Genomic DNA, 13,138 nt, shown 5'->3' on the forward strand with positions numbered 1-13,138 from the left:
CAGGCTGGTCGTCCTACATGTAGCTGCTAGCAGAAGGGTTTGTTTCCGCTTCCTTCCCCCAGAACAGGGAGGGTCTGCCCGCTGTTGTGACTGGAGCTCCTCCCTGTCAGTCTGTACCACCATGGACTGTTACTGATGTATTCATTAAGCTTACTGTATTTATTTATTTTCCTGACATGTGTATATTTTACTTTACTGCATTACTTGCCAGAGGTGGGAAGCAACTAAGTAGATTTACTCAAGTACTGTATTTAAGTTACATATTGAGGTACTTTACTTGAGTATTTCCATGTTATGCTACTTCTACTCCACTACAGTTCAGAGGTAAATGGTGTACTTTTACTCCATATATTGAATATCTTTAGTTACTTCACAGATGTGGATGAATGATGTGAAATATAATCAAGTGTTAAATCAGACTTTAGTTCCACCTGGAGTAAATTCACAAGCTTATACTTTCACTCAAGTATAAGATCTGAGTACTTCTACTTTTACTCAAGTACAAGATCTGAGTACTTCTACTTTTACTCAAGTACAAGATCTGAGTACTTCTACTTTTACTCAAGTACAAGATCTGAGGACTTCTACTTTTACTCAAGTACAAGATCCGAGTACTTCTACTTTTACTAAGTACAAGATCTGAGTACTACTTTTACTTAAGTACAAGATCTGAGTACTACTTTTACTTAAGTACAAGATAAGTGTAAATAGTTAAGTAAAGTTGAAGTACCTCGAATTTGTACTTAAGTAGCTAACAGTACTTGTTTAAATGTAGTTATTTACATCCCAACACTGGTTGTTTACCGCTGTCCTCAACTGGCTTGACTTATCCCTGTGATTATTATAAGCAGCTTAATACTAATACCAAATAATAGTATGTACTTTATAGATCTATCTATACAGTGTTGAAAGAAGTACAAACATGATTCACTTAAGTAAAAGTAATAGTAGATTATATTATTGTAATTAACTCATTGACAGATTACTTTACATCAGACTTTTATAGCTGCTCTCATCTTTCCATCTAGATTCAGGGAGACTAAAATTAGAGGGCAAGACAACATACATTATTCCATTTCAGGCATTACATATTTAGTTAGTGTGGCAAAATAAGACAAGATGGAACATCTGATCAAATGCGTTAGATAAGGTTATGGCATCCTGATGCTGTAATATACGACAGGGCTGTTTGCCACAACAGTGCTTTGACATAAGAGTAGAAATGCATTTGGGACAAAAACGGCACCGTATGCAATCATATTATTCACAAACTCATGACTGATGCCTGGACATGTAGCTAAATGTGCTGTAAATGTGCACCAAATGTATTATTTTAATGATTTCTGGAACAATGTATTGAAAGAAGTGATCCTATATTAGATGAAATGGTATTCTTTCTGCTTTGTTGAACCCAAATTGCGTTTTGTAGCATGTTAACACGGATGTGCACATGAGTTAATACAATTCTAAAAGGTATTGAATTATCAACAGTTGAAAGATATATATCTATAGAGTATACCCAATATAAATATACAGAACAAGTAAGAATACACTGTAATACACCAATCTACTAATAACAAATATGAACAAAGGCTACTATACCCTATTTATTTGACATCTGCTTGACATGGAGCTGTACTGTACTGTACCCAATATACAAGCTGTTAATACACTTTTCAATCAATCAATCAATCAATCAATGGATATAGGAGGGTGCATTTAAATACCTGGACAATGCTGACACCTAGTGGAGAAGTCTAACATCTAAATGCAGTTTTTGCAATATGACATGTTACTTATTTTGACAATATACTAGAATACAAGCTGTTCATTAATAATACAAATTAAATGGTATAGCATTTGTATTTCACAGGATGCAGCTCAAAGTGCTATGACACCTTAAAAGCATCAAATAAGATAGCATTTCATATAAGTTAGTGGCTATAATATAATACAAATGCAGCATGTGTACCCGATTACAGACATGATACATGTACACACACTATATTCATACATGATTAATACAATATACACACATAGTATTACATGGAATAGAGGGAGGCAAATAGAAAAGAGAATAAATACAATAAAATAAGACAAAAGTTAATCACTGATAACCCAAACAGTCAAAGTAAGACAGAAATTAGACAAAAATGATTAAACAGAAAATATTATAGAATAAAAATGTGATTTAAAAATAAAAATATATGTAATTAAAAAAATTAAAATGTAAAAAATTACAAAATTAGAAATGTCACTTTTTGTTTGAAAATGGAAATCAAGCAAATAAACAAAGAACAATAGAACGTGTGTACTGCTTATTGTAAGCTAAGTACAATTTGGTATTCAGCCTCTGTTTCAATAAGTCATTGTAAATCATACAAATCCCGTCAGAGGTTCATAGGATGAGTGCATTGATATTATGGGATGATACATCTTTTCATAATATGATGTACAGGACTCACAGTAATGAAGCTCAGCGCAAGTTCAACCAGGAAGACCTTCTTTATTCATTCTTTTACTATTTCCATGTTACTACTCTCTCTCCTCTCAATAAGTGATCGGGGGCGTCACTCCCCAGCTTAACCAATCACTTCGCTCTATTCTCATAAGCCTATCACAGCGCTCTGCTAACCCTTTTTAACTCTGCTCTGTCAGCTGTCATTTCAGGTGACTCGATGCAACCCTCCTCCACCCCTTTTCACCTCCTGTCCCTCTGAATCCAGGGTCAAGCTAAGCCCCTCCCCTTCAGACCGAACCCAACTATCATTCACCACCACCAGTGTCAAGCTAAGCCCCTCCCCTTCAGACCGAACCCAACTATCCATTCACCACCACCAGAGTCAAGCTAAGCCCCTCCCCTTCAGACCGACCCCAACCATCCATTCACCACCACCAGTGTCAAGCTAAGCCACTCCCCTTCAGACCGAACCCAACTATCCATTCACCACCACCAGTGTCAAGCTAAGCCACTCCCCTTCAGACCGAACCCAACTATCCATTCACCACCACCAGGGTCAAGCTAAGCCCCTCCCCTTCAGACCGAACCCAACTATCCATTCACCACCACCAGTGTCAAGCTAAGCCCCTCCCCTTCAGACCGAACCCAACTATCCATTCACCACCACCAGGGTCAAGCTAAGCCCCTCCCCTTCACACCGAACCCAACGATCCATTCACCACCACCAGGGTCAAGCTAAGCCACTCCCCTTCAGACCGAACCCAACTATCCATTCCCCACCACCAGGGTCAAGCTAAGCCCCTCCCCTTCAGACCGAACCCAACCATCCATTCACCACCACCAGGGTCAAGCTCCTCCCCTTCAGACCGAACCCAACTATCCATTCACCACCACCAGGGTCAAGCTAAGCCACTCCCCTTCAGACCGAACCCAACTATCCATTCACCACCACCAGGGTCAAGCTAAGCCCCTCCCCTTCAGACCGAACCCAACTATCCATTCACCACCACCAGGGTCAAGCTAAGCCCCTCCCCTTCAGACCGAACCCAACTATCCATTCACCACCACCAGGGTCAAGCTAAGCCCCTCCCCTTCAGACCGAACCCAACTATCCATTCCCCACCACCAGGGTCAAGCTAAGCCACTCCCCTTCAGACCGAACCCAACTATCCATTCACCACCACCAGGGTCTAGACCCCGGGGGGTTTCATCGTATCGGGTCTCCCCTCCCGAATGATACTCCTGCACAACGGGACCTAATCGCCAAAACTCCATTACATTAATTTGTGTATTCCTGGCAATAAATATGTATTCTTTCATCAACACCGTCTCTCCTGATTGAAAAGCCACACGGTGCTGCAGGGGATAAAGATGGACATGTACTCTTTTAACAAGGAGACCTCAAATATCTTTATTGACATGAACATAATGACATTGTGAAAGAATTGTCCAAATTATGGAAATTACAACATCTATACATAAACCTTTGGAGACTTTGCGTGTTTGTGCATTTTGAACAAAAAGCAGAATTAACATGTTTTTTATTCACAAGGAAAACAAACAAAAACGTCCCTTCAACCCTCATGCCATCTCCTCACACCTTACTGTGACAATACAGAATAATTATAGATTATTGTGCAGTATATATACCCATATAACGTGGAAGAATAAGAGAGGAGAGAGCTGGTGTAAATAAAGCCCTTCAGTCTCTCTCAGTCTCTCTCTCTCTCTCTCTCTCTCTCTCTCTCCTCTCTCGCTCTCGCTCTCTCTCTCTCTCTCTCTCTCTCTTCCTCTCTCTCTCTCTCCTCTCTCTCTCTCTCTCTCTCTCTCTCTCTCTCTCTCTCTCCTCTCTCTCTCTCTCTCTCTCTCTCTCTCTCCCGTTCTTTCGTTGGCTTTTTCTTTTTTAGTGCGAAGCAGGAGGGTAACAAACATCCGCTCTGCACGTTGAGCTCTTTTTGAGTGGATTTTAGTTTTATTTCCTTTACAATGCTCTTCATTCAGTCTTACTGGACTCGCTCAAAACAGATATATTATATATTATTATTACTTTAAAGAAAGACCACGAAAAGCTCTTTGGGATGGACTTTGAAATAATTTCAAATTCATCTTGTTCACCCTTCAGTTCGGCTGAGAATCTAACAGAAGGTAGGTTGTTTTGTTTCTCCTCTCTAACAATGCTTTGGCTTAAGTGAACTACCTGCTTTTAGCTTTTGCTGATGTTCTGAGTGGCTTGTGAGTCACTTTGGTTTGAGCCAAAGGAAACATAGGGAAGTGTTTTCAACATTTCTGAATTGATTGTCAGACTCAACACACATTGTTAGTGCTTCGTCACAGATGAAAAAATATGTGTTGAATCATTTAATCAGATTTGTTGTTTGGATTGATTTATGACCTGTTTGTTTCCTCAGAGTATGAGCAGTACACCAACGGGCTCATGCCAAGCATCTTTGGTGTCATCTGTTTCCTCGGGACCTTTGGAAACTCCATCGTCATCTACACCATTGTGAAGAAAACCAAGTTCTGCTCGCAGCAAACAGTGCCAGACATCCTTATCTTCAGCCTGTCCATCGCAGACCTCCTCTTTCTCCTCGGCATGCCGTTTCTCATCCACCAGCTCCTGGGTAACGGGTCGTGGTGCTTCGGGGGCACCATGTGCACCGTCATCACCGCTCTGGACTCTAACAGCCAGATTGTTAGCACCTACATCCTGACTGTGATGACTCTAGATCGCTACCTGGCAACAGTTCACCCTATTCGCTTCAAACATGTCCGAACGCCCTTCGTAGCCGGGGCGGCGGTGGCTCTGGTTTGGGTTTTTTCTCTTCTCTCCATCACTCCAGTCTGGATGTATACAGGACTCATGCGTCGGAAGGATGGCTCAGTTGGATGCGCCTTATTGCTGCCCAACCCAGCGACAGACACGTACTGGTTCACCCTCTACCAGTTCTTCTTGGCCTTCGCTCTACCATGGCTGATCATCTGTGGGGTTTTCTTCAAGATTCTCCAGAATATGTCCGCTACAGTTGCTCCCTTGCCCCAGCGCAGCCTGAGGGTTCGGACCAGAAAGGTGACCCGTATGGCGGTGGTTATCTGCCTGGCGTTCTTCATCTGCTGGGCCCCGTATTACATCCTGCAGCTGGCCCACCTCGGAGTACAGCGGCCCACTTTTGCTTTTCAGTACGCCTATAACATTGCCATCAGCATGGGCTATGCTAACAGCTGCATCAACCCGTTTATCTACATCGTGTTGAGTGAAACCTTTAAGAGGAAGTTCATTGTGGCCGTGCAGCCGTCCCACTGCAGGGTCTTCAGAGTGGCCCCTGCTGCTCTGGCTGATGGCAGCATGAGTCTGAGGTTGGCTCCTGACAGCTCTCAACCCTCTCAGTCAGCAAGGGAACTGCTTCAGAACATGCTGCCTGTCACTGTGGCTGTGCACTGAAGTGGAGACTTGACCGGCAACAGCCAACCACCAACCGCTATCTCCAAAGGTCAATCGCCAACAGCCTTTGCAAATAGCCAACTGCAATTGCCAATGGCTTGACCCAATAACCAATGGTCAACCGCCAACCATAATCTTCAAAGGTCAATCGTCAACAGATTTTGCCAATGGCTTGACCGAATCTGTCATGGTTTTGGATTTATGTCGCCATTTTCCGGTTTTATTTTCAAATTCTGTTCTCCCTTTGTCTGGTCTTCCCTCCTGTGTCTGATTGTCTCTTTGGGTTTCTGCCTGCCCTGCCCAGCTGTGTCTTCTCCTGTGATTCCCCTTCTGTATTTAGTCTTGTCTTCTCCTTTGCTCCATGTTCGGTCGTCGTATTTTCACCAATGTTACCAGCCTGTCTGTGAGTGTGTTCCCAGCCTGTCTGTGAGTGTGTTCCCAGCCTGTCTGTGAGTGTGTTCCCTGCCTGTCTGTGAGTGTGTTCCCAGCCTGTCTGTGAGTGTGTTCCCTGCCTGTCTGTGAGTGTGTTCCCTCTCTGTCTGTGAGTGTGTTCCCAGCCTGTCTGTGAGTGTGTTCCCTCTCTGTCTGTGAGTGTGTTCCCAGCCTGTCTGTGAGTGTTCCCAGCCTGTCTGTGAGTGTGTTCCCTGCCTGTCTGTGAGTGTGTTCCCAGCCTGTCTGTGAGTGTGTTCCCTCTCTGTCTGTGAGTGTGTTCCCAGCCTGTCTGTGAGTGTGTTCCCAGCCTGTCTGTGAGTGTGTTCCCTGCCTGTCTGTGAGTGTGTTCCCTGCCTGTCTGTGAGTGTGTTTCCTGCTTGTCTGTGAGTGTGTTCCCAGCCTGTCTGTGAGTGTGTTCCCAGCCTGTCTGTGAGTGTGTTCCCAGCCTGTCTGTGAGTGTGTTCCCTGCCTGTCTGTGAGTGTGTTCCCTCTCTGTCTGTGAGTGTGTTCCCAGCCTGTCTGTGAGTGTGTTCCCAGCCTGTCTGTGAGTGTGTTCCCTCTCTGTCTGTGAGTGTGTTCCCAGCCTGTCTGTGAGTGTGTTCCCTCTCTGTCTGTGAGTGTGTTCCCAGCCTGTCTGTGAGTGTGTTCCCTGCCTGTCTGTGAGTGTGTTCCCTCTCTGTCTGTGAGTGTGTTCCCAGCCTGTCTGTGAGTGGGTTCCCAGCCTGTCTGTGAGTGTGTTCCCTGCCTGTCTGTGAGTGTGTTCCCTCTCTGTCTGTGAGTGTGTTCCCTGCCTGTCTGTGAGTGTGTTCCCAGCCTGTCTGTGAGTGTGTTCCCAGCCTGTCTGTGAGTGTGTTCTAGGGCTGTGCAATTAATCGTATTTTAATCGCGATTACGATTATGGCTTGCGACGATTAGGAAAACAGCATAATTGACAAAATACGATTATTTTGCTGGGTGCGCTTCACCCCTCCCTAAAAGCCCACTCGGCCACGTTGGAGTGATATGTGTTGTGAATGTTCAGCGCAAGCGCAGATGTCAGAACAAGAGCAGCAACTCGTTAAAAAGAAGGGTACAACTATTTCCACTATTTGGAAGTACTTTGGCTTTCAGGAGTCCGACGTGGAGCAAAATAAAGTACAGTGCAGGATTTGTTACCAGGTTGTGTTGGCACCACACGCTAACACAACCAATCTCTTTAATCTTCTGAAATACAACCACAAAGTGCAATACGACCGGGCAATACTACAACAAAAAGCAGACCAAAAAGCAGATGCCGCTCGACTTCATCCACAACATCATCACAGTCATCGATTCAGGACGCATTGTACAGAGCAACGGCCTACGCGACGAGCTCGCAGAGACACAGAGATATTACAGGTGCCATTACATTTCACATCGCTAAAGATATGTGCCCAGTTAGCACTGTTAGCAACGAGGGCTTTAAGCAACTTGTCAACACGTTGGACAAGCGTTACGCGATGCCGTCTCGGTATTATTTCATTCGGTATTATGTGACAAATGCCGTGGGGAAGTTGAGAGAGATGTGGCTTCAGCTGACTACTTTGCCACCACAACGGACCTATGGTCTAGCCCAGGGGTGCCCATTGCCCAACCAGTCGATCACGAGATGTGTCTAAAAATAGAACAACAATATTCTGTTTTATCGTTAATGTCCTGTAACATAATCTTCCTGTGCCAGAATAATGCACTTGAATGCATCACAGCTTTGTGATTGGCCGGCGTCACCCCATGTGTCGGGGCGTGGCTGAGGGTCTTCAGTACAGGTGGCAATATTGTCACCTGCCTGCGCTCATCTCTGAAACCAGACCATGTAAACAGGCTGTTGTTTCTTGCAAAAAATCTTTAAGAGATGACATGAGCAGCCCTACCAGCATTTGCCATGGTGGCCAAAACATTTTGATTTGGTCTTAAATTGTAGTTCAACATTTATTTCCTGTTACTTCTGGACCATGACGGTTGGCCAGCCTTCAACGTTTAACTGAGTGGAATATGTTGAATATGTTTTACCAACATGTTGCTCTATGTTAAGGAGTTTTCAGTAGGTTGTGACAGTGCACTGCAACATGTTTGATTTAATTTATTTTGGTCTAATTTATTTTTATTTATCATATTAATAATATATGTTTAGTATGGTTTTGGAAGTGTGCTCCAACATATGTGTTGATCTTGTTTATTGGTAAAATATTATTTGTTTTAAAGTTCAATAAATGGTCAATGAATAATCGTCAAAATAATCGTGATATCAATTATTGACCCAAATAATCGTGATTATGATTTTTGCCATAATCGCACAGCCCTAGTGTGTTCCCTGCCTGTCTGTGAGTGTGTTCCCAGCCTGTCTGTGAGTGTGTTCCCAGCCTGTCTGTGAGTGTGTTCCCAGCCTGTCTGTGAGTGTGTTTCCTGCCTGTCTGTGCGTTTGTTCTTGTTCCTTGTTTAACCCGATTAGTGTTTCTTAGTTTTTCTTTGTTTGTAATCAGCTTTTTGAATAAAGCTCGTCTTTTGTTATTACTTCTTGGTTCCCTTTTTTACTATCACCAAAAGTCAATTGCCAACCACCATCAGCAACAGCAATTTCCAACTGCGAACCGCCAATCGTCCACTGTGCCAACAACTACTGCCAATGGCCAACCGCCAACTCCCCATTGGTGCCGACAGCTTTTACCAATAGCCCGACAACAATAGGCAATGGTTGGCCGCCAATGGCCACCTGCCATTTCTGACTGCTGCTTATCCCTCAGGAAACACCTCTGTTTACATGAATACATAATCCATCCATCCATCCATCTTCTCCCGCTTATCCGTGGTCGGGTCGCGGGGGTAGCAGTTCCAGCAGAGAGCCCCGAACGTTCCTTTCCCTGGCCACATCAACCAGCTCTGACTGGGGGATCCCAAGGCGCTCCCAGGCCAGCGAAGATATATAATCCCTCCACCTGGTCCTAGGTCTACCCATGGTCTCTTCCCAGCTGGACGTGCCTGGAACACCTCCCTAGGGAGGCGCCCAGGTGGCATCCTAACTAGGTGCCCGAACCACCTCAACTGGCTCCTTTCGACGCGAAGGAGGAGCGGCTCAACTCCGAGTCCCTCCCTGATGACTGAACTTCTCACCTTATCCCTAAGGGAGACACCAGCCACCCTGCGGAGAAAGCCCATCTCGGCCGCTTGTATACATAATGTCCATTACAAATACTGGGGTGGAAGAAGTACACACAACCTTTATTAAAGTAATACTACTAATACCACACTGTGAAAGCAGCAAAGTTTATGAATAAGTATAAAAAAAAATGCTCCCTGTCAGTGTTTTACTTTTATGTTTGTGTTGGATGTGCATTTTTCATTTGACTGCTGTACATGTGTAAGGCTGTTTTCAGCTTCCTTTTTTTGCAATGGATCCATGATGCCTTGATTGAAAATGTTGATTTAACCTGATAACGAGGAACACTTTCTCAAAACCAGAGGTGGAAGAAGTACTCAGATCTTGTAATTGAGTAAAAGTAGAAGTACTGCTCCTAACACTAGGATGGCTCAAATGCAGAGAAACCGTTTTGTTACTAGTACCTGTACTACGTAATGACAATAAAAGTACAAAAAAAAAAAGTATTGGCATCAAAATATAGTTAAAGTAGCGACAGTAAAAGTAGAAGTATTCAGATCTTGTACTTGAGTAAAAGTAGAAGTATTCAGATCTTGTACTTGAGTGAAAGTAGAAGTACTCAGATCTTGTACTTGAGTAAAAGTAGGAGTACTCAGATCTTGTACTTGAGTAAAAGTAGAAGTATTCAGATCTTGTACTTCAGTAAAAGTAGAAGTATTCAGATCTTGTACTTGAGTAAAAGTAGAAGCACTCAGATCTTGTACTTGAGTAAAAGTAGAAGTATTCAGATCTTGTACTTGAGTAAAAGTAGAAGTATTCAGATCTTGCACTTGAGTAAAAGTAGAAGTATTCAGATCTTGTACTTGAGTAAAAGTAGAAGCACTAAGATCTTGTACTTGAGTAAAAGTAGAAGTACTCAGATGTTGTACTTGAGTAACAGTAGAAGTACCAGAGTGTAGGAATACTCTGTTACAGTAAAAGTCCTGCATTCAAAATGTTCCTCAAGTGAAAGTAGAAAAGTATTCTCATCAAAATATAGTGAAAGTAGCGACAGTAAAAGTAGTCGTTGTGCAGATTGGTCCATTTCAGAATAATATATATGATATGTTTTATAATGATTGATCATGAAAGTGTTCTCAAAGCTGGTGAAGGTGCAGCTAGTTTGAATGACTTTGTATACTGCAGGGTAGCTGGTGGATTTACTCCAGGTGGAACTAAAGTCTGATTCAACACTTGATTAGATTTCACATCATTCATCCAGATCTGTGAAGTAACTAAATGTATTAAATACATTTAGTGGAGTATAAGTACACCATGTACCTCTGAACTGTAGTGGAGTAGAAAGCAACAAATGGAAATACTCAAGTAAAGTACAAGTACCTCGAAATTGGTATTGAAGCACAGTTCTTGAGTAAATGCGACTCTACCGATCTTTAAAGTACATTTTTATGCCAAGCATAACATAAACATATATTCTGTGACATTTCAAGGCAAGTGAGTAATTGTTTAGTGATTTAGTCCAACATTTGTCTAAAAGGGTCAAAAGGAGCAATAAATGGCCCCTTGTGTCTGCTGATGGTAAATTGCTCTGGGTAAACAATTAAATTAATCGTTACTGTACCTCTTTAAATGTTTTAAAGTCCAATATGTTATTTTTCCACCTTGCACAGTGGCACCAATCACTGCAAACCTCCACATAACATTTGTTTATATGATACATATTGTTCATACATAGCTTTCAAACCACATGTAATTGCTCTCTAATGTTGCCATCAGTATATTTGCCGCGGCACTAATAGACACATCCTTTGTGCCAATCATAGAATCCATCTCATTCACATTCAAATGGATGCGCTCATCATTATTCACAATGTTGTATTTTATGTATGTTATGGCATTTTCTTGACACAGAGTTTTCCTGGGACACTGCATGCATATTTAACAGTTGAGAAATGTCAAAATATTTGTTATTCAGCGACTGCAACACCATTAAAGCGTGCACAAAGAGCTCGAGGCATTAATCAGGCTGAATGTACATACTGCTCCTTACACTCGATGTGACTCGTGCTCAATTTGAACAATTTCTCTGACTAAGTGACAACAGATTGCAAAGTCTCACTGAAGCGAGGACAAAAAGTCGCGTTGGGAAATCTGTATCGAAGCCAATCCCATCAGTTTCTGTTTCGTGATGCTGTGAAGTGTCTGTGTGTACTTCAATATCCATTGTGATGCAACTTCCCCACGAGATAAAGACATCTAATGTGAAAGGTCAAATTCAGTTCACTCTTATTGTTGTATTTTCAGTGTATCATTGACTTTATTGGATGTGTACGAATAAAAAGGTCAACTTCTGCAAGAGAAAACTGCCCATAAAGTTTTGAACTCATTAAAATGTGTCAGTCGATCCCCTGCGGTTGCATATCAGGGTAAGGACATTTGAACCAGAAATATACACATGAGCATTTCTCCAGAGTCAAAGCGGGGAAATCAGCCGAGCTTCTCAGTGGGAAGGCTCAGCGTCACCGCTTATCTAAATGTCAGATGGCGGGAAATCCACGCATCACCCTTTATCTTGAGAAGAACAGCGGTGTGGAATAAAAGACACGACATGAACATCTTAAATCCGTAACAATCCCTATTGAGAGATTATCTTTGAATAGTAATATCTCATATGTGTCACAATCTGCATGACGTCTATAATTACATGGATGCTTATCTGTCCCTTTGTCTCTGCCTGAACTAAAGCCACGTTATCCTCTTTTTCTATTGTAAATTGACAATAATAATGCTTTATTTATATAGCACTTTTTGATACAACATCTGCAGGAGAGGACTCTTTAAAGTATTTATTTATTTAGTGTCTCTACTTTAAAGAGTCCTCTCCTGCTGATGTTCTGGTGTATATCAGTATGTAGTGTCTCTACTTTAAAGAGTCCTCTCCTGCTGATGTTCAGGTGTATATCAGTATGTAGTGTCTCTACTTTAAAGAGTCCTCTCCTGCTGATGTTCAGGTGTATATCAGTATGTAGTGTCTCTACTTTAAAGAGTCCTCTCCTGCTGATGTTCAGGTTGTATATCAGTATGTAGTGTCTACTTTAAAGAGTCCTCTCCTGCTGATGTTCAGGTGTATATCAGTATGTAGTGTCTCTACTTTAAAGAGTCCTCTCCTGCTGATGTTCAGGTGTATATCAGTATGTAGTGTCCTCTACTTTAAAGAGTCCTCTCCTGCTGATGTTCAGGTGTATATCAGTATGTAGTGTCTCTACTTTAAAGAGTCCTCTCCTGCTGATGTTCAGGTGTATATCAGTATGTAGTGTCTCTACTTTAAAGAGTCCTCTCCTGCTGATGTTCAGGTGTATATCAGTATGTAGTGTCTCTACTTTAAAGAGTCCTCTCCTGCTGATGTTCAGGTGTATATCAGTATGTAGTGTCTCTACTTTAAAGAGTCCTCTCCTGCTGATGTTCAGGTGTATATCAGTATGTAGTGTCTACTTTAAAGAGTCCTCTCCTGCTGATGTTCAGGTGTATATCAGTATGTAGTGTCTCTACTTTAAAGAGTCCTCTCCTGCTGATGTTCAGGTGTATATCAGTATGTAGTGTCTCTACTTTAAAGAGTCCTCTCCTGCTGATGTTCAGGTGTATATCAGTATGTAGTGTCTCTACTTAAAGAGTCCTCTCCTGCTGATGTTCAGGT

General features: G+C 42.5%; 1 protein-coding gene across 1 annotated transcript; it reads left to right on the top strand.

Annotated features, from left to right (window-relative positions):
* The first annotated feature begins 4,539 nt into the window (after window positions 1–4,539).
* Window positions 4,540–5,900, top strand: mchr1b (melanin-concentrating hormone receptor 1b). Its single transcript, XM_034222680.1, has 2 exons — window positions 4,540–4,606; window positions 4,870–5,900. The coding sequence occupies exons 1-2, from the start codon at window positions 4,540–4,542 to the stop codon at window positions 5,898–5,900; spliced, it is 1,098 nt and encodes a 365-aa protein (XP_034078571.1).
* Window positions 5,901–13,138: the final 7,238 nt, after the last annotated feature.

This window comes from Gymnodraco acuticeps, unplaced genomic scaffold, assembly GCF_902827175.1.
Source record: "Gymnodraco acuticeps unplaced genomic scaffold, fGymAcu1.1, whole genome shotgun sequence".
In the NCBI taxonomy this organism is placed as follows: Eukaryota; Metazoa; Chordata; class Actinopteri; order Perciformes; family Bathydraconidae; genus Gymnodraco; species Gymnodraco acuticeps.

Excerpts from the sequence above, each read along its gene's own strand:
- mchr1b (XM_034222680.1), top strand. The coding sequence starts at position 4,540 with ATGGACTTTGAAATAATTTCAAATTCATCTTGTTCACCCTTCAGTTCG. Across the intron at positions 4,607-4,869 it reads GGCTGAGAATCTAACAGAAG|AGTATGAGCAGTACACCAAC; the intron begins GTAGGTTGTTTT and ends TTGTTTCCTCAG.